The following is a 22,164-nucleotide window of genomic DNA, read 5'->3' as shown; positions in this document are numbered from 1 at the left end:
CTCAGGGCGGGTAGGGTAACTTGCCTAATATTAAGTGAGTAGTAAGTGATGGATACAAGATTCTATTTCTTGACCTGGGTGGAGTTTACATGTGTGTTCGCTTTGGGGTAATTATTAGCAGAGGGGAGGGCATTAAAACAATTCTGCAGGATGACACTCATGCCGTGTATAGGGAATAAAAAAATCACTGTAATTACAGAAACGTCAGCTCTTGCTAGTTCTTTTCTCTCCCTAGTCCGGCTCTCCATTTTCTAGGAGGGGAGTCCAGGAGAAACCAAAGAAGAGAAAGAAATTCCGACTCAAAGTCAAACTTATCCGGAGACCCAAATGTCCGTTTCTAGGGTTAAAAGGTTTTCTCCAATTGGTCCAAGGTGGTTACAAAAGCGACCAATTCTCTTCGCTGCCCAGGGTAAGAGGGGAAGGAAAAAACAAAGTTAAAAAAAAATTACTCCCCAGCCTCGCTGTTTGCCACTCCAGAATCCCATTGTCTACGTAGGGCTCTACCCAACATAGGAGGCGGGGCCAAGGCCATGCTTTGACACCCTAGCGACGCAGCAAGCCTTTGTTGCGTCCTAGCAACACACCACGCCCTCCCTGCGGCTGGCCTACCTTCCCTCAGTCCCGTTTTCTTGCTCTTGGCTCTGCGCACGCTCTCACTCGGTGGCCCTGAGCGCTTGGGATTTTTGCATACTGGTGCAACCCAGCTCTTGGGGTTCCTGGGGTGGGAGCCACTCAGAGAGAGCCAGCACGGGGTGAGAAGGGACGGCGAGAAAGGAGGTGTTAGAAAAACACAAATCGATATTTGGTAGTTTTTATTTTAAGGTACATCCAAAGCTCTGAAGAGAGGGGCTTTGGGCGTAGGAAAGTCACTTTTGTACAGATTTCATATGAAGAAAGAAAAGAGACCCGTCAAGGACTCAGCACCGAACCAAATGAACACCAACATATTGGACACCATCGTCCCTTCCTTGCGGGACCTGAGCAAGCCGGTGCTGCGTACTCTTCGTACTCTTCGGTCGCTGAGCCAGGAGGGTAAGCGAAGTGAGGCGAGGGCCCTGGGGGCTGAATCTTCACCTGCTTGGGGGCAGGTAGAAAACCTCCTTCCCCATCCCCTGAGTGGCCAGGTTATCTTGGCAACCAGCTAGTAATCACAGCAGGCTCCCATTGGATGCCCATAGAGTTCCTTTATTGATCGTGTTAATGAGGGAAAGGGGCCAGCTGAGGATTTTGATTAAAAGTGATAATGTGTTAGCCTGGGGACTAGCACAAAACAAGTGCTCATTAAATGTTAGCTAAAAACAACCACTCCAAATGGGTCCTTCTCAGACTTCATGCAACGACATGGCTACTTTTGTTGCCCCTGATATTTTGGGGTTGTGTTAAGAAAGTGAGATGGTCATAAAAGGAACTTGGTGTTTGCAAGAAGACCTGACAACTTCTCATAGAAACTTAATAGGCTTGATCAAAAGCATAGTTTCTTAGAAGAGTCACTCTAGAGTGACACCAAGATCTGTTTGTAAGCATTGGGAACCCTTGGGAAGAAAGGTGCTCCAGAAATGGAAACTATTATTACTATCAAGTCATTGTGACTTAGGGACGTTGCCTACACTTTAACCAAATGACTTAAGAAGACAAAATAAATAGGAGTAGATGCCTCGTTTCTTTCCCCTGCATCACTCTTACTTTTTCCTGTTAAAATAATTATAAAAGGAGCATTAAGTATAATGGTTTTATGGATTAAAAATATTTGCCTTATTTACAAATTTACATATAATTTATTCATTCAAGTAATTTTGAGAACCTACTGTGTTAGACACTAGAGAACTGACGGTGAGCAAAAACCTTGGAATTTACATAGTCTAGTGGGGAAGAGATATACATTAACCAAATAATCACAGAAATAAGTAATAATTTCAATTAGTAAGTGCTACCGAGGAGGAGGTGCATGGTACGCTGGGAACTTTTACTGTGGTTGAGGATGGGAATGTGTGTCAAGATTTGTTGAAGAAAAGAAGACGTGAGCTGAGATGTGAAGAATGAGTTGCAGTTAAATAGGTGAAATGGATCAGTGGAATAGGGAGTGGAGGGGAGGTGACAGAGTTCTTGGCAGAGGGAATAACAAGAGCACATTGATGAGAGACAGCATGGTGTGACCGAGGAATTGAAAGAAAGTCAATACGGCTGCTCTGTAAGTGCAGAAGCCAGAGTGTTCTAAAGGAGGCTGGACAGAAAGGGAGGAGTCGGGCGATCAGGGCTTTGTAAATCATATTAAGGATAGTGGCCTTGATTTTAAGCCTGTGGAAAGCCATTAAGTGTTCTAGCATGGAGATAAAGGAGGAGTTGAATGACATGATCACGTTTGTGTTTTGAAAAGATTGCTCTGGTTGCAAAGTGGGGAATGAATTAGAGGGTCAAGAACACCTATAACAGTAACTTAAATGAGACTGAATGGTAGCTTGGTCTAAATTGGTAGCAGTAAAGATGGAGAGATGTAGACAGACTGAAAGGCTATCTAGAGATTGTGGTGGTGGGCTGGGCATGGAGGGTGAGAGAGAAAGGAAGTCGCAAGGATGAGTTCTGAGTTCCTGGCTTATATAACTGAATAGATGAAGGTGGCAGTCATTGACATCGAATCCCTGGATACAGGGCAAGATTTAAGGGAAAGAAGATCCTGATTTTGAGCAAGTGAAGTGTCTCTGTGAGATATCCAAATAGGCAGTTGGATACACAGGTCAAGAACCTTAAAATGGGGAGGGTTTCCGGGATCTAAACAAACACGTGGGAGTCATCAGCATATTGGTGGTCATTAAAGTCCTGGGCACAGATGTAACCGCTGCAGCAGAATATGGAGTGAAAAATGAAGGCCTAGGGCTATATCTTTGGAAATCCCAACATTTAATGGCTGAGTTGAGGAAAATGAGAAGAAGTGGCTAGAGAGGTAGGAAGAAAATCCAGGAGAGAGGAGTGTCACAAAAGCCCATAAGAGAGGTGCTTAAAGGAGGAGAGAGTGGTCACCACTGTTAGATATGACTAAAGGGTCAGCGAGGTGAAAGCTAAACATATCTATTGAATTTATTGACGACATTGTTGGTGACCTCAGCAAGAGCTTTATTGGTTGAATGACAGAAACAGAAGTCATTATTAATGTTATTATTAAAGTCATTATTAAAATCACTATTAACTAATAAGTGACTACTTATTAATGTTCACAAATGATCCCTTGTAAAGGAGATGAGGATAAACTAATCTCAGTAAAGCCCATAAATTAACTTTTCATCATTGTATGTATTAAGTCCTGTGGCTTTCATGTTTTTCCAAAGTTTAGTATTATGTAGTTATAGTACTTAGAAGGTCCCGTCATCATTTTGTGGATGTGACCGGGCAAAACTATTGAAGACCACATAGCTAGCAATCTGCAGAGGCAGGAAGTCTGCATGTCTTCAGTGCAACACACTGATCTTTCCACTGAACTATGCTCCTATGCTCTGGGAATATGTTTCTTTGTTCAAATCACTCTTGAATTTTATGTTTTGTATGCCAGTATTTTAATTTTAAAAGATGTCTTATGGGGCGCCTGGGTTGCTCAGTTGGCTAAGCGTCCGACTCTTGATTTTGGCTCAGGTCATGATCTCATGGTTCATGAGTTTGAGCCCACACTGGGCTCTGTGCTGGCAGCGGGGAGCCTACTTGGGATTCTCTGCCTCCCTCTCTCTCTGTCCCTCCCTACTCATGCTCTCTCTCAAAAATAAATAAACATTTTAAAAAATGTGTGTGTGTTGTTTTTAAAAAGATGTCTTATAAAGTCAAGGGAACTTATCTCTTATATTTGGTGTTAGTATCTATTTCAAGCATATATTATTCTACAATTTATAATCATATATAAAATGTAGCATTCTTGCTACCTGGCACTGTGTTTGAAAATATGGTTTTGAATGCATAAAATGTTTAGAATTTGAAGTCAAATGGTGGTTGAACTGAGTATAGAAGGTATGTCTGGGGATTATTTCTTTATAATAATGATTCTAGGTATTTCAATATTTGATTAAAATAAATAATAACTCCAGTTTTCTCTAAAACATAAAAGTAGCATATCTTTAATTCGCTTTTTAGACTGGATTAAAATTCTTTTTGTTTTACGATTCAGTGATATCCTCTCTGACTTTGGGATGTCAGAAAAAATCAAAGTTAAAAATCATTGTTTGTAAAATTTTCAAATCTATTCCAATTGAAATGCAGGAACCTACAACTTCCCAAAGGGAATGATGTGCATATTTTCTTTTTTCTTCAGTAAGAAACAGCAAATCTCTCAGGGTGCCTGGGTGGCTCAGTTGGTTAAGCGTCCAACTTCAGCTCAGGTCATGATCTTGCAGTTCATAGGTTCGAGCCCCACATCAGTTCTGTGCTGACAGCTCAGAGCTTGGAACTTGCTTTGGATCCTGTGTCTCCCTCTCTCTCTCTGCTCCTCCCCTGCTTTTGCTCTGTCTTTCTTAAAAATAAACATTAAAAAAATAGCAAATCTCAGTTTAGAATAATAAACTCTGCTTTTATATAATTTTGCCCATTAGATTCTATAGAATAAAACAACATGGCAGTCTTGAATATATCATTCGAATGAAGAAAGATGATCCTCAAATTTCCAGCTAGGCTCAGTCAAGTCTTTTCATTAGGGTTTGGTTGCAAGCTATATAGTTTCTCCTGGCTCTAATTAAATCATTTCCATTTGGTATAGATTGTTTTCCTGAAATTTGAGCTGCATATTGTGAGCCTGGGTAAAAGACTTAACAGTTTTGACTTCATAGTTTTGAAAGGTCTCCATGTAAATCTTTATATGGAGATTCTGTGTTATTAGCAAATTAATGACATTTTTGGTCATGATGAAAAATTTAATTCAGTATCTAATTGGTATTGGTTGAAAGACCTTCTTAGTTCTTAGCAGCCGGAAGTAGAATTCTTTTGTCTATGGTGGTGGAGAGGAATGGGGAATACAGTAGGATGGAGCAGAGTAGAGGAAAGACTTGGTTATAATAAACTGTGTATCTGTGATTTAGAGTGAAGGGTAGGATCTTTTCACCTGGCTCACTGTAGCATGTAGCCCTAGTTTCCTTGGTGGGTGAGTGAATTTCCATCACCCAACTTGTTCCCAGATACCCATGAGAATCATTCACTGCTACTTCTCATTGCCCAAACTACTCCTCCCCTGGCATAGTAATAAAAATATTTATAACCCTGACATGCTGTAATTAAAAGTACAATTTCCCTGCTTTAGGTAGTAGTTTAAACCATTAGAAATAAAAGCTATACCAATAAATCAAGCAATTTCCAAAGTGGGGAAAGAACTAGTCTTTTGCCTCCATCCATATCCCAAAGTGGCAAACTGGTAAATGTCACTGTTCTTGATTTTTTCTTTTTTAAAGTAGGCTCCACACTGGGAGCCCAAGGTGAGGCTTGAACTCATGACCCTGAGATCAAGAGCTGAGATCAAGAGTCGAATGCTTAACTGACTGAGCCACCTAAGCACCCTGTTATTGATCTTTTATTCTGAAAACTAAAACATAACACTCTGGATTTGCAAAGAGTTCATTGGAAAGTGTCTTTAATACACATAATTAGGTTTGGAGTGGAGATGTCAACACTGACTTAATTTTCAGTACTTCTAAATATTAGGTATACCTAGAGTATCCCTTCATATCATGTATTTAACCCTAGTTATTGGCAACTACTTATTTTTCTACCACAGTTTCTTTTTGGAAAACAGCTCAGAACAAGAAAAACATAGAAGACCCCTCTCTGATCATTCAAAACAGATAGTAAGAAGTCTATGCACTGATTCAAATTAAGCCCCTTGGGTCCCTACCCAAAGGTCTGTTGTCAAAAATTATTATTTTAGGGCTGTCTGGGTGGCTCACTTGGTTAAGTGACCAACTCTTGATCTCAGCTGAGGTCATAATCTCACAGTTTGTGAGATCAAGCCCTGTGTTGGGCTCTGCACTGACAGTGTGGAGCCTGCTTGGGATTCTCTCTCTCTGCCTCTCTCTCTTTCAAAATAAATAAACTTTAAAAATATTACTTTAGATATAATATTAGTATATTTGTTGAAAGCAAAAACAAAGCAGATCAGAAGCAGTAAATTAGGATCAGGTCTGCAGAGCACTAGCAGTAGAGAGACGTAACAGCTGGTAGTCTAACAGTAACAAATGAGAATGAAAAGCAAGTCAAAATTTAAGCAAAAATATGGTGATCATTTTGCAATATATACAAATATCAAATCATTATGTTGTACACCTGACACTATTATTATGTGCCAAACTGAATCTCAATTTAAAAAGAATATATTGTTTTATGGGTTTAGTAATAATGTTATATGGGCTAAGGCATTTAAAGAATATCAAAGACTACTACATGCTACTCAAGGTTGATAGTACACAAAGATTCAGTGCACAAAGCAACTTAGGTCTCTGCTGTCATGGAGTTATCATCTGGGCAGAGTTGTGGAGAAAGATGATATACACACACACACACACACACACACACAATCTCTATAAAGACCCCCCCCCCCACTGCCCCCAACAAAGAATTAAGCAATAAAAGAAGTATAGAGACACTTAATGCCCAGACAGCAGCCTTTTATACCTTAATGATGCTTGGCTTTACTTTTGTGTTAAAGAATGTCATAAGAATGAAGGTTTAGGGGTGTCTGGGTGGCTCAGTTGGTTGGGCAACCCACTCTTGGTTTCAGGTCAGTCTGTGACTTGTTGTGGGATCGAGCCCTGTGTCAGGCTACATGCTGAATGTGGAGCCTGCTTGGGATTCTCGCTTGCTCTCTCGCTCTCTCTCCCCCTCCACTGCCCCTCATCTGCCCCTCCCCCACTCACATGTGTGCTCTCTCTCAAAATAAATAAACATTAAAAATAAAATATGGGGCCTGGGTGGCTCAGTTGATTGAGTGTCTGACTTTGGCTCAGGTCATGATCTCATAGTTGGGTTCCAGAGTTTAAGTGCCATGTTAGACTCTGTGCTGACAGCTCAGAGCCTGGAACCTGCTTTGGATTCTGTGTCTCCCCCTCTCTCTGCCCCTCCCCTGCTCATGCTCTGTCTCTCTCTCTCTCTCTCTCTCTCTATCAAAAATATATAAACATTAAATAAAATAAAATAAAAAAGAATAAAGTTTTATATTTCAGAGGGCACAGAGTAGACACTCAATAAATACTTTTTGAATCGGTCATTAAGAAAAAAGGGGTAGGGTTAAATAGGTGATAGAGATTAAGGAGCTCACTTGTAATGAGCATCAGGTGTTGTATGGAAGTGTTGAGTCACTAAATTATACACCAGAAACTAATATTACACTTTATGTTAACTAACTGGAATCTAGAGAACTAAAAAAAAAAAAAAAAAAAAGACTAGATTATACTTGATTAACTCTATTTATAGGATAAAAGGAACTCTGTCCCACTTCTATAAAGAATAAAAGGAAATGTGTGACAGAGTTCTCTTTATCCTAGAAAGATTTTATTTAAAAATTTGTTATTGTTATTTTTAAGCACATTTTTGGAATGTAAAATGGTAAGCTTTAGTTACTAGGAAAATTAACTTTTGGGAATGAACTTATTTTCTGTTAATTCTAAATTAATTAGGAATTACTATTGTTTGATTCTGCAGTTCACATTTACTTTTTTATTTATTAGCACTAGATACTATCACATGAGTGCTTACATCAATTATTTTTTATTTCCTTTGAATTTCAGAAGTGTCTACTATCTGGGGGAATGTGTCAGAATTTGTGCAACGACAGCTATCCCTACAAAAGGCAAGATTTATACTTTAAGTTTAATGGAAGAGTCCAAAGGATCTTTCTTCCTTGGTCTTGTATAATTTTGCTGGGAGCAAGATAACAGATTTTAGAGCCATTCAATTTGACTTTCAGTCCTGTGATTTTATGATGCTCACACTATGACTTACAGATAGCAGATTTAGCAAACATGGATTTTATTCTTAGGTAATGAATTTGTAAAAGTTCTCTCTAGTGATACCAAGCAGATCACTGACTAGTCTGGATGTGTGTAGAGGAACTAGATAAATTCTGTTGATCTGTGACCTGATAGTTTCTGGCATTGCTATAGAAGGATGTAATGCTTCCTGCCATGCCTCTTTGCAGGGAATGGGTTTTAACTGAAATACAAGAAGACAATCTGGGATTGAACTCGTCTTGCCAAAAATGAGAAACTTTGCCCAGACTTCAGTTTGGATGCCATGGAACTGGACAGAGATTTGGGGAGTTTGGAGGGAGCTGGGAAATTGTGAAACTTTTATATCCTACTCACAGGTCCCATTATGACAACCCGTGGGCTGAATTCGTCCTTCAAACTTATCTTGTTTGGTCTGATAATTTGAAGTAGTCATCACCAACCTAAAATTTGGAGAGTTTATATAAAGTTTTGGACTTGTTTCTCTTTTCTTGAAAAATCAGCAGATTTAACAACACCAGTTTTCCATTCCTGCATGATGACACTTGGCTGGAGCCAACAATGAGCTCTTCCCTTTGGATGGGGTTTGTACTTTCTAGCCACTGCACTCTGGCTGGCTACCTTCATTCCCTTGCGTTCTTTCGTGGGTGGTGCCTGTAGGCATTTGAGTTTGCAACCCTTGAGGTGTGATATTTCCAGGGAGACAGAGGCCTAGTTTGAGAGCCAAAAGCATTTGCTTCTACCCCTCAGCCAAGATCACTACACTGTAGCAGATGCCTTGGATGCTGGATTGTCTGGTTTTAAGTGAGAGACAAAACCTAAAAGAAGGAATGAGAAAGCAGAGATTCTTACAGTTTTTCAAATTCCTTCTTTCTAATGGTAAATGATTAAAATTCAGAATTTCCCACGATTTAGGATAAGAGGAATCTTAAATATAGATTAAAAGTATCAATGGCATCCATACAAGTTATCTTAGTCCTCACAGCCTTTGAATGGTAATGGAGATGCAGGATCTGATGTCAGAAGCATTGTAGATCAATATATTACATTTTATACTTACATGAGAACTTAGAATCATGACATACTATAGCTGGAAGAGAGTTTAGAAATCATTGAATATTTAAGGCTTAATTGTTTTCATGGGGTTTTTTGAATAGCGGTACCAAGGGTTATTTTTCCTTACCTCTTCAGTGATTTCTGATTGTTGCTCTTTTTTTTCCCCCCTTCCTTTTTCTTTCAGGGTGTTCAGATTCCAGGGCTTGGAACTTTTACTTTCATGAGACAAAAAATTGACGTGGGAAACAACAAGTTTATTCTGATCCAGAGACCCATATTTATCATGGCAGAGAAGTTAGTACGGACCCATGAACTCAAACAAAACAAAACATACATTCCTGGTAAATCTTTTCAATATTTAAGACATTCTCAGAAAGTTACTGGCCTGGGGATGAAAATGGAAGGGCAAAGTTTGTTCAGTTGCTGCTTTATCAGTTTGTGATTTCAGCTCACTTTTCACATGGTACCTTTGGAAGAGGGAAGGGCCAAGGTGGGAAATGATAGACAGTCTTCCTGAAGGACATTTTAAACCTCAGTAGCTTAAGAGGCAGGCATGGGAAGACTTGATGTGATATCAAGGCACATTTACATGCCACATTACAGAGTTATACAGCCTTTGTTCATTTTTTTAGACCTTCAGAAATTAAAAGTGGTTATAGAGAAAAAGTTAATTAGGGACTGTAATTAGAATTACAGTCCACATTAGCTATGAAAAAGATCACTAACTGTGTTCTATCATATATAATGTACATTATTAAAACTTAGGAGTGAGGTTAATAATTCCATAAAGACTTAATGAATACCTTATATACCTCTCACACCCTAAAATCTTCCTCCCTTGCTTTCTCCCTCCCTCCTTCCCCTTTCCTTCCTTCTGCCTCCCTTCCTTTCTTCCCTCTTTCCACAAATATTTACTGAGAGCCAACTATGTGTTAGGCCTTGTTCCAGGCACTTGAGATATAGTGATAAGCTAAAGGGACATGGTGCCTGACAGACGATGCTTACTTACCTTCCAGCTTTGGTGTGTAGACTTGGTGACACCTCCCCTGGTTACTTAGAGGCCTTTGGGGACGTCCTTCCTGATTTTGGGGCTGTATTCATTTTAACCTTCCTTATCATCCCCTCTTGCATTGCACTCCTACGTGGATAGAGACAGTCCACCCCAAATGTCAGCAGGTCAAAAGGCTAAAACTGGCCTTTACGGTAACTTCCCTGAAAGTTAATTTTCAGAGTAACTTACCACCAAAAAGTGAAATATTGGAAAACCAAATACCAACAAGTTATACTTAGAATTCATTATGCATATGATCTTTATGGTAGATTTGATGGACTTTTCAGCCATTTTTACCTAGAATTTTATGACAGAAGGCATATAATACCCCAATTCATCAAAAACCTACCAAATAAAGTGAAAATAAAGCCAACTTGTTTTTTTTTTTAACAAAAACATCTTGGATCTCATAGTATAGTCCAGAAAAAGTAGCTTAGATCTATAATTAATTTTTTTACAAGGCTGAAGAAATTTCAGAATTAAATATATATGATTGAATTAATTCACAAGAACAATTCTGTCTCTAGTTTAGCTTTGTGGTTATGAGTCTTCATCATTAATTAAGTAGGTAATTAATTAAACATTATACATTGGTTCTTAAAGATAATCAAGACATGGTCCTTGCTTTGAAGAGCTCAAAATTTAGCATGGGAGATAAATATATAAGCAAATATTTCAACCTGATTAAATGCTGTGAAAGCAGCATTGATCAGAACTAGATTGAATGTAGGGGAGCCCAGAGGAGAGCATGCTTAACTTTGCTCAGGGAGGCTTAGGAAGATGACATATCCCAGGAGGTCTTAAAGAATGATAGGGCTTTGCTGGCATAGAAGCTGTGGGAGATATTTCAGGAACAATAAGAATAATTCAAGAATAAGAATAAGGTACTTCTCTGTGGCCAAGGCATATGATTGTGGAGGCAATTGGAGGGAATTAAGACAAAAGTGGTTGGTAGCAATTAAGTTGTAAGGGGCTATAGGCAGTATGATAAGGACTTTGGGATTCATCCTATAGGCAGTGGGGAGCCATTGAAAGTTTTTGAGCAAGGAACTGTATGTACTAGTCCAGTTTTTAATTTAGGAGGATAGTTCTTTTAATTATAGCAGTTTGATGAAATATGGTAGGAGCCTGATTGCAGTGGCAATCAGGAGGAAGATGAAGGAATCTATTTGTGAGATATTTCGTATGGAGAACTGATGGGATTTGGCTGCCAGTTGAGACTGGTGGGTAGCAAGAAGAAGGAAGGTACGTAGCATGACTCCGATTTATTGGAAAATAGATGTACGTTTTTGTCATTAACACCTTAGGGAAGCAAGGGGGAAGGCAGGTTGGGGTGATAGATAAAATAATGAGTTAGCTTTTGGACATGTTAAACTTGAAATTCCTGTAGGGATACGTAGGTGGAGGTAGTTCCAGAGCTCAGGTGAGGGATGGAGACTAGAGGTCAGGATTTGGAAAAATTTACCTAGGAGAAGATATAAAGTAAGAGAAGGCGACAGACAAGGACAAAGTCTTGTTTAAAAACAACAACAACAGAAAACAGCACAACAAAACACCATCTTATCAGAAGTAGATGAGGAAGGAAATCAGCAAAGGAAACCAAGAAAGAGGAAATTGGAGAACCAAGAGTGGTGCCATGGATACAAGAGCATAGAGAGGGCACGGTCAATGGAGGTTACAGAGAGGTCATGAGATTAAGATTTGCAATGCATCCATTGGCTTGTCCATTATGAGATGATAGTGTCCCTACTGAAGTAAGTGGGCTAGAAGACAGATTGAAGAGAGACATTGGATAAATGGGAGGGAACAATCCATAGGCAGGCAATATAGCATTTTCTTTTAAGAACTTCATTAAAAAAATGGAGGGAGGTGGTATAGAATCACCATCAAATTGTACAGAAGACCATGGCTGATATAGGGAAGCTTGTGTTTTGCAGATATTAATCTTCATCATCCAGCACCATTGGGCACTTGGAAAGCTATAAATTAATGCTTGCTCAATGAATGTTTAGAATGTTCTTCTTTCTATCCTGTTCCTCTATTAGTGGATCTTGTTACTGCCTCTTTTCGGATTTATTATCTTGATCGCCTGTGTTATTTATCCCCTTTTTTGACTGGTGATCTGTTCTTGTGGAATAGACCCTATGCTTATTTTTATGCTAGATATACCATATTCCTTTGCAATGTCATTTAGGGATTCATTAGGGAGAAAAAGCAAGTTATCCAGTCTGATACCCTCTGATAAGACACTTTCATTTGAAGGTAACATCTACTGAACTATCTTTTCAAAACACTTGACATTTATGGATATTTATAAACATTTAAAAATGATGTGATAATTGGAGGAGACAGGCAAGTGTATTGCTACAGTATGTCCTGAGAGATAAGAGGGCTGAAAACTTCAGAAAACCCTCTGATGAAGAAATGCAGTTAGTTATTACATTGTCTCCAAGGGAAAATCAAAAGCTTGTCTGGAATTTGCTTAGAAACCTAATTGTTCTTATTGTGAGCAAAATATATACTTTTAAGGAAAATTGTACTGATTACTGTCTATTGTTAGGGTACAACTAAGGACTTAACATGGACAATTCTATTTTTGAGTATTAAGAATCAGATAATTATTTGTGAGTGTATATGATATGACCTTGTTGTAATTTACACTTCCTTTCTCCCACCCTGTCTTTCTCCTCTAGGTGATATTCCCGTTGTTCCACTTAATTTTGTCACAATATCCCTGCAGGGTCCATTTAGCAGGGATACAGTGGAAAGCTGTGTGAAAGAAACTTTGCTTTTTTTATCACGATCCATTTCCACCAAACCAAATGTGGAGTTTACTTTCAAAGGAATCGGGATCCTCACGATTAAAGGCGGCAAAGTGAAGATGAGATTTTATAAGGATTTCCTTTCTAAAATGGATGGAACTGGGGCTTTGGCAGAAGCCCTCACAAATGTAAGTTAATGTTTTCCTTCTCCACACCCCTCTCCCAATCAAAACTTTGAATTACCTGTGTGTCATTATTAAGAAAAATTCAGGTTGACATTTTATTTATTATTATTTTTTTTTTAATTTTTTTTTCAACGTTTATTTATTTTTGGGACAGAGAGAGACAGAGCATGAACGGGGGAGGGGCAGAGAGAGAGGGAGACACAGAATCGGAAACAGGCTCCAGGCTCTGAGCCATCAGCCCAGAGCCCGACGCGGGGCTCGAACTCACGGACCGCGAGATCGTGACCTGGCTGAAGTCGGACGCTTAACCGACTGCGCCACCCAGGCGCCCCTATTTATTATTTTTTTAAATGTTTATTTATTTTGAGAGAGCGTGGGCACGCAAGTTGGGGGGACAGAGAGAGAGGGCGAGAGAAAATCCCAAGTAGGCTCCACACTGTCAGCATGCAGCCTGATGTGGGGCTCGATCTCAGGAACTATGCGATGGTAACCTGAGTTGAAATCAAGAGTCAGACACTTAACTGACTGAGCCACCCAGGCGCCCTGGGTTGATGTATTTTAAATGGCACTTACCCCAAGTGCAAAAAAATGCTTGTTTATAGATGGTTAACTCTTTAACAAAAAGGTTAGAAGGGCAAAGAAACTTTAAGTTTTGAGTCAATACCAACTGAAAAATATAAATAGTAATAAAAGCGTTCATAATTCTGAATACTTTATAGTACCATATAGTGTTTAAAAATTCTTCCATATCTATTATTTCATTTGAGTTTGAAAACATTATAAAACTGGCATTATTATCATCCTGATTTTACAAATGAGAAAAATGGAGGTTCAGAGAGATTATGTGGGAAGCCTGAAATCAGAGTGCTAATAAGTGGTAGAACCAGACTTCCTAATGGCTCTTTTTTTTTTTTTTTTTGGCTGGTTATAGCATTTATTTATTTATTTATTTATTTATTTATTTATTTATTTAGAGTGCACAAACAGCGGAGGGGCAGAGACCATGAGAGAGAGAATCCCAAGCAGACTCCATGCTCAGCATGGAGCCCGGGGTAGGGTTTGATCTCATTAACTGTGAGACAAGATCAAGAGTTAGATGCTTAACCGACTGAGCCACCTAGGTGTCCTTATGGTATTTTATTTTAATGACAGTCTACAATAAATCGAGTCATGGAAATGTATCTTTAGCTTTTAATTTGCCATACTGTGGAAGAAATTTCATAATTGACCCCATCATTATTATTCAGTAGCTGGTATGACCTTCATGCTAAGTTGGACATAGCAGAGTTTAAGGAGGTAGTGAAACAGTTAATCACCAGAACTAACTGAATGCTTAGTGTGCCTTAAGAATGAATAAAATTGGTACAAATGAATTATATTATCATAGAATGTTATAAAATCCTGGGTCCCATAGAGCAAAAGCCTGATTTTTAAGTGAAAGACTATAAAATGAAAGTCTATAAATATGGTCTAATTCTACTCTCTACTCTCTAATTTCCTCTTTCATGGAGCTCTGGGATGGGGATTTAAGAGTTGTGCATAATGAAGCTCTTGGTGTTTTCTGCACAATCTGGCTTCATGTAGGATTTTAAAGATAGGCACTAACCCTGTGTATGTAAAGTGGAAACACGCAGCTATCACCCTCCCATTTCCATGAAAATACAGCAGAAGCAAGGCCAAAGTGCTGGCCCATGTCTAATCTTCAGGGATTCTACAGAACTTTGTAGCTTTAATAACATGTTTATAAGAGAGGACAGCCTGCTGCACTCTAAGACATAACTTTGAAGGAGCATTTTCCAGAAGTAGTCATCCCGAGAGATATTCTATGAAAAAAGGATCTGGAGACCAAAGCAGATGGAGGGCTGCTGCATATATCACCCTCCTGGACAGAAGCACAAAACACACTGGCATGTTAAAGGATCTGAGAAGTCTGCTTTAACTGACTGAATCATGAATCGTGGAACTTTTGGTTAATCCAAGGCTTGTTAACAGCAAAAATCACATTTTGGGGGGATGCCTGGGTGGCTCAGTTGGTCCGACTTGGGCTCAGGTCATGATTTTGCGGTTTGTGAGTTCGATCCCCTCGTCGTGCTCTGGGCTGACAGCTGAGATCCTGGAGCCTGCTTCGGATTCTGTGTCTCCCTCTCTCTCTGCCCCTCCCCCACTTGTGCTCTGTCTCTCTCTATCAAAAATAAATAAAATGTAAAAAAAAAATTTTTTTAAAAATCACATTTTGGGAAATTGCTATAAAGTGGTGAGAGTGATTCTTTCCCCCCAAATGTCCCATAACTTAAACCTGAGTGTTGTTCTGCAGAGTCGTTCTCTTGGGAAGCTGTAGGTTTATTTCAATGATGCTGCTTTTGCTGGAACCATATTTAAAACTTCTTTTTGCGAATTCCCTTCAAAGCCTTTTGTAAACCATATCATTCCAAAAATAATTTTGGATTTCTATACTAGTATAATGTAATAATGTCATTCCTGTAAAATGTGATAATAATTATAATAGCTATTTGTTGAGTGTTTATTATGTGCCAGCCACTTATTTTTTTAGTGCTTAAAGTCTAGAGCTTAAAATCCAAATCCAATACAGTACCTCATAAAAATTCTATGAATTAGATCCTGTTATTCCCACATACTCAGGGTTTAAGGTTACATAACTTAACAGTGTGGGGATGTGAACATGAATCCACGTGACTTCAAAGCCCTTCTCTTACCCTTCTCTTAGAGTTATTTGGGTCAAGAGTGGAATTGGCTTCCTTGCTCATTTTCCTCATAGTTTCAAATAAGTCAGCTCTCCTCTTAAAGATGTATAAAAGAAGTCATCAACTCTGAAGGTAATTTCCAAAGAGGAAATGGTTTGAGAAAAGGCAGCATCAGTGGAATTGGTATGGGACTATCCACGGTGATAAATGAGATAATTCCTCTTTGGATTTTAAGCTCTAGACTTTAAGCACTAAAAAAATATAAATAAATAAATAAATAAATAAATAAATAAATAAATAAATAAATAAGAAATAACAATAGAGAGTATCATGGTAGCCTTGCCTCTGAGACTACCTATAGCTTTGATTTGTATGTGTCCTAGACCACTGCCCGAAGCATAACCTTTCTCTTTCTCTGTCCTCCAGAGGCCTGGCACTGTGGACTCCGTGTTGTCCAGCAGAGAGAGCTCAGAGAAGCAATCCAAGTGTGGGTGTGCATTTGCAAGGTCAGTGTTTTGCTCCACAGGTTCCTCCAGGCACAGCAATCCTTGTTGATTTATTAATGTGATTGGGTAGTGTTTCTCATCTTTTCTGGCTCATGCTCCTTTTAGTGTTCTCTCTCTTTCAGTGTTCCAGCAAAGAAGGATTTGTTGCATACACTTTCCATAGTTAAGTTAGAAAGCAATGGCCAGTTAGACTATTTTTATTTATGATAATTCAACAACTCTATACATTACTTGGTGCTTATCATGATAAATGTACTCTTAATCCCCTTTATTTCACCCATGCTTCACCCACCTCCCCTCTGGAAACCACCAGTTTGTTCTCTGTATTTAAGAATCTGCTTTTTTGTTTGACTCTTCTTTTCTTTTGTTATTTGTCTTGTTTCTTAAGTTCCACATATGAGTGAAATGATATGGTGTTTATCTTTGTCTGTCTGGCTTATTTAATTTAACATTATACCCTCTAGGTCCATCTAGACTATTCATTTTTAAAACTACTCTTAGCTCCCTAGAAACTCTGATACTACCTCCCATCAATTTTAGTCCCTGCAATATTAGTGCAATTCTTCTCATCTTCTGGGCTTTCCTCTACCTTCCATCATTTCCTCTGAACTAGCTTTCTCTTTCTGCAGTCTAGCTCACCTGTCTGAGCTCTGATTCTTACCATTCAAGTGGTTAGAGAGATAAGGTAGAATAAAGGAACAACTTTATCCCAAGAGTGCAGTGGGTTTTAGTGGTGGCTGCTGACAATGATTATAATAATGATACTGATAACAATAATAATAATAATAATTGTCATCTATGGAATATTTACTACTGTAGATGTCAGATGCTATTAAGCACTTTCTCAATATTATTGCACTTAATTTTCACTTTAGCTATTTGAGATGTGTATTTAATTTTATCCATTTTATAGAGGTGCAAAATTGTAATTTTAATTTTTTTTTCTTTTAATAAGTGAAACAACATGGTGCAGTATTAAGAACACTGGAATAGGGGGCACCTGGGTGGCTCAGTCAGTTGAGTGTCCAACTTTGGCTCAGGTCATGATCTCGTGGTTTGTGGGTTTGAGCCCTGCATCGGGCTCTGTGCTGACAGCATGGAGCCTGGAGCCTGCTTTGGATTCTGTGTCTCCCTCTCTCTCTGCCCTTGCCCTACTCATGGTCTGTCTCTCTCTCTCAAAAGTAAATAAACATTTAAAAAAAATTTTTAAAAAGAATACTGGAATAGGAGTCAGGAGACTTGTTTTTTTCTCCCCCAGTTTAGCTGTCACTCACTCATTGTGTACCCTTAATCATGTTCTTAATCTTAATTGCTATGCCATTAACTATTACACTTTTCAGGTGGAGGAAGTTTGGGGAATAACAACCAGCTTCCCAGAGTATTATTTTCTCATGGTTTTTTAATCTGTGACATCCTCCTGTGTTAGTTGGTTTGGAAAAACCCCCTCTAGGAAGGACTGTATGACATACCTCAAAATCAGTGTGAGGGTCAGAATAAACATTAGAGATTAGTTAGTCTAGACCCTTAATATTGTGGATGAAATGGACAAACAACTGAGTGGCCAAGCTAGAAATAAAACCATGGCCCCTGACTGTTCCACTATTCTTTCCATTGTACCATGTTGCCTTACTCATTAAAAATAAATCAATGGATTCAAAATAATTTTATTGTGATTGTATTTTGGAAGGCAAATTTGGCTGCCCCCTTGGACATATTTTGGCTGAAGCATTACAGGAGGGAAATAATTGCAATGGGTCAAGAACAGAGATGGAAGCTCCTGTTAACTAGAGAGCCTAGAGATGGACCGGAGAACTCAAATACTCAAAATAGTTGTAGATGTTTTATTCATGTGAAGTTTGGTCCCTGAATTTACTGGAAGTACCACCCCTCCCCCACTGCCCTCTCTCCTGCTTACACCTCTAACCCAGCACTCCATACTTGAGACCACAGAAAACCTACAACTACATGCACCAGCTGAACACATCCATTCCCCCATTGTGCTTTTGCAAGTCCCTCACTTTTGCCTGGAGGAAAGGATGGAGCTGTGGGGAGGAGAAAGAGGGAGGGGAGGAGCAGTTATTTCTGGGCATATTTTGGTCTCTGCCTACCAGGCTGTGAATCTTTGCCTTTAAGTCATCCAACAGCCACCTTTCACTGTCACCTCTATGCATCCGGTTACAGAACTAGAAAAGACAGCCGGGTTCAAACTGAGACCAAACCCAAAGCTTACATCCCTCAATTTATCTCCATAAGAGCTGCTTTTGAGGCCTCAGTACTGAGAGGGGAGGTCTTGGTTGGCTCCCAAACTTAGCCTGAAAGAGAGCCTCAGTAAATCAAAGCACTTCCCCCCTTGAGAGAAGTGGGTGTATTTTAGAACCAGATAGCTATCTGGGTTGCTTCTAAGGATTGAAAGTTCACACATTCACCTATTCAGGCCCAGAGCAGTAAACATCGTGGCTTGTTTCTAGGATTGAGATCAAGACGTTGGACAAAAAACCACCTATGGAGACCATTGTAGAGGAAGATGAAAATGAAATGAATGGACAAGAGAAGTGCGAATTAAAAGACCATCCAAGCAAAGAAGTCGTCAGAGGTAGGCCAATATTGCTACCATATTGATGGTAGCCCAGCCATATTGCTTAGTGACTTCTATGCTCAAAATAAATAAAGTTAGAATCATGAATAATTACTGTATTCTTCTTTCTAACATATATCTTCTATTCCTGGAATCTTGTATCTCATCTTAACCACTTTTTGACTCTCAGGCTTTTAGACTATGATCTCTTTGCTGGTTCCCCATTACTTAAAGAGGTCAAAATTCATATGCCTACAGGGTCCAGTCAGATAATGTAAATGCATGAAGTGGGTTGCATTTAACATGATAGGGTGACATGTTAGCATAAATAATAATTTTTATGAAAAATGGAGAATGGAAGTTTTGCATCTTTGATACTTGGCTTAATATAAGGTGGCTAGATTTTCATATCTGTGTCTTCATTTAATCTGTTATATGTTTGTGTTGGTTGAAGCATATGAAGAAAATCCTAGGATTTCAAAGACTTTTGGAAAGGATCCTAGGGATCCTTAGGGGTTGCCATGCCACCCTTTGGAAACTTCCTTTAGGAGATTATTGCTTTGTAGGCAACACACTAATTGACGTTGAAGCAAAAAATGCTGATAGAGCCAAAAAAAAACCCATGTCAGTGGGTAAACATTGGCTTGTGGATATTGTTTTTGCAACATGTGGCCTACAGGATTACATGTAAACTGTTAGCCTAATATTCACATGCTTTTGTGTCTGTAACCTCATCTGTCACTGTTTCCTATAGATTCCTTCTCTGAGCAGAATTGTCTATTTATGTCCTTCTAACACATCTTGTCCTTCCCTGACTTCATGTTTTTGTTCATTCTTTTTCTCTTGCCTAGAATGTCCTTCCTTTTCTTATAGTCTAGCCCAATCCTACTCACCTCTTAGCATCATTTTTACATCGCACTTACTCCATGAACACTTCTCTCATCACTGGATTCTGAAGTGTCTTCTTTCATCTCTAAACATGGCAGACCCTTAAAGATAGCACCATCAACTGGAATGTAGACGTTTTTCATCATTGCCCTGAGTTGCTATTTATGCAATGTATGCAAAGCGACTTAGCATTGTAGGCACGTAATAAGACCTCCATGATGAGAGCTCTTGGGGTTTTTGTCTATATCTTATTTTTCTCTACAACTATAGATCTTCCCCAATTTAACGATGGGGTTATGTTCAGGTTAACCCATTATAAGTTGAAACTATCATAAGCTGACAATGTGTTTAATACATCTAACCTACTGAACATTATAGCTAGCCTGTCTGAAATGTGTCATCTAGCCTACATTAGCCTATAGTTGGACAAAATCACCTAACACAAAGCCTATTTTATAATAAAGTATTGAATATCTTATGTAACTTATTGACTACTGGAAGTGAAAAACAGACTGGTTGCATGGATACAGAATAGCTGGAAGTGTATCGCTTGTTCACTCTCCTAACTGTGGCTGGCTGCCTGCTGCAGCTTGCTGGGCCGCCCAGCATCCCCCAAGGGAATGTTGTGTCACATATCACTAGTCCAGGGAAAGATCACAATTCAAAATTCAAAGGGCAGTTTGTACTGCATGCACATCACTTTACACCATCAAAAGCCAAAGTCACAAATCATAAGTCAAACCATTATTAAGTTGAGAACTTTCTGTATATCTTTTGAAAGATCTTGAAGGGCAAAGACTTGCCTCTTGTATTTTCTAAAGTGACTAGCCAGTGTCTTGCATGTAATAAATATACAAAAAAATATTTGTTTGAATCACACTAGGGCAAGGGACAATAATTTAAGATAAGAAATGTATCTTATATATAAATTTTCCCGGGTAAAATAATGAGTTTTAAAAATTAGTTAAGTACGGGGCGCCTGGGTGGCGCAGTCGGTTAAGCGTCCGACTTCAGCCAGGTCACGATCTCGCGGTCCGTGAGTTCGAGCCCCGCGTCAGGCTCTGGGCTGATGGCTCAGAGCCTGGAGCCTGTTTCCGATTCTGTGTCTCCCTCTCTCTCTGCCCCTCCCCAATTCATGCTCTGTCTCTGTCCCAAAAATAAATAAAAACGTTGAAAAAGAAAAAAAAAATTTAAAAATTAGTTAAGTACAAAACCATCCATTTAAAGTTGAAAGGAAACTTGGTTTCATTCATTTTACAGAGATCATAACACACAAGAGACTTCGAGAAAAACATGCTCTCTCTCCTTTCAAAGTGACAAACATCAGCTTTCCAAACACGGCGGAGCAGAATGTTAGTGGTGGTAAGAGTGTGAACCGCGAAAGGTAATGCATTGGTATTTTATCTGGTGTCTGTTACTAAATATATTTTTGAGTTATATCTTGATGCAGGGAATTTAAATGAGTGTTTATTCATTCCTTCATTCTGTATCCTTGAGTACATTCTACCTGTTAGGTGATTGGGATAATAGATTCAGTCAGGGCTCATAATCTAGTGGGAAAGCCAGGCATACATAGAGTGATAAATTATGACTCAGTAGGATAAACACTATGACAGAGGTGGAAACAAAATAGCACAGGGGAGAGAATATCTAACTCTCTTGTGGATTTGGGAAAATTTCCCTTGTTTTCTGAGTGCTTGGATATTATGATATAACATAGTTTCATTATTTGGATCAAATTGGAAAGCAGTTTTGCTAAACATGGCTGGCATTCAATAAACATTCTTTGAATGAATGAATGTATTACAATTCATTATGGTCATGTCTTCTAACAATGTTATGTCAAAAGATTTCTATTTTCATTTTTTTTAAGTTTACTTATTTGTTTTGAGAGAGAGAGAGAGAGAGCAAGCAAAGGAGAGTCAGAAAGAGGAGAGAGAGAATTCTAAGCAGGCTCCACACTGTCAGTGCAGAGCCTGATGTGGGGCTTGAACTCACAAACCATGAGATCGTAACCTGAGCTGAGATCAAGAGTCAGATGCTTAACTGACTGAGCCACCCAGGCACCCCAAAAGATTTCTATTTTCTTTTTTTTTTTTAACACACTTTTTTTTAAAGTTTATCTTTTACTAATTTTGAGAGATGGAGAGCAAGTGGGGTAGGGGCAGAGAGAGAGGGAGACAGAATCCCAAGCAGGGCTCGATCTCAGGAACTGTGAGATCATGACCTGAGCTGAAATCAAGAGTCAGATGCTCAGACTGAGCCACCCAGGCACCCCAAGTAGGACACTTTTTAAAACCTCAAATTAGTCAACCATACTCAAGTTATCTATTGAGCATTGATTATTTACACTGCACTGGGCTAGCAAATTTGAATTTGTTAATGTGTCACAATGTATCAGCTATCATATGTGTGATTTATGCACTCTGTGGTACTAAAGTCATGTTCAAAACCCTGGGCATGCTTGTTTTGAATAAT

General features: G+C 39.0%; 1 protein-coding gene across 2 annotated transcripts in view; it reads left to right on the top strand.

Annotated features, from left to right (window-relative positions):
• Window positions 1-707: 707 nt before the first annotated feature.
• Window positions 708-22,164, top strand: part of CCDC81 (coiled-coil domain containing 81) — a 38,586-nt gene continuing 17,129 nt past the window's right edge. The window contains exons 1-7 of one of the 2 annotated variants that reach the window (XM_030332085.1): window positions 708-1,032; window positions 7,743-7,804; window positions 9,202-9,358; window positions 12,762-13,018; window positions 16,144-16,223; window positions 18,692-18,816; window positions 20,947-21,070. In XM_030332085.1, the coding sequence (XP_030187945.1) occupies window positions 888-1,032; window positions 7,743-7,804; window positions 9,202-9,358; window positions 12,762-13,018; window positions 16,144-16,223; window positions 18,692-18,816; window positions 20,947-21,070 (950 nt within the window). In that variant the 5' untranslated portion in view covers window positions 708-887. The remainder of the gene's footprint in view (window positions 1,033-7,742; window positions 7,805-9,201; window positions 9,359-12,761; window positions 13,019-16,143; window positions 16,224-18,691; window positions 18,817-20,946; window positions 21,071-22,164) is intronic. The other variant, XM_030332084.1, reaches the window with a different exon arrangement.

This window comes from Lynx canadensis, chromosome D1 (assembly GCF_007474595.2).
Source record: "Lynx canadensis isolate LIC74 chromosome D1, mLynCan4.pri.v2, whole genome shotgun sequence".
Lineage (NCBI taxonomy): Eukaryota > Metazoa > Chordata > Mammalia > Carnivora > Felidae > Lynx > Lynx canadensis.
Note: the sequence above shows the minus strand (reverse complement) of the source record. Positions and strands in the feature narration are given on the sequence as shown.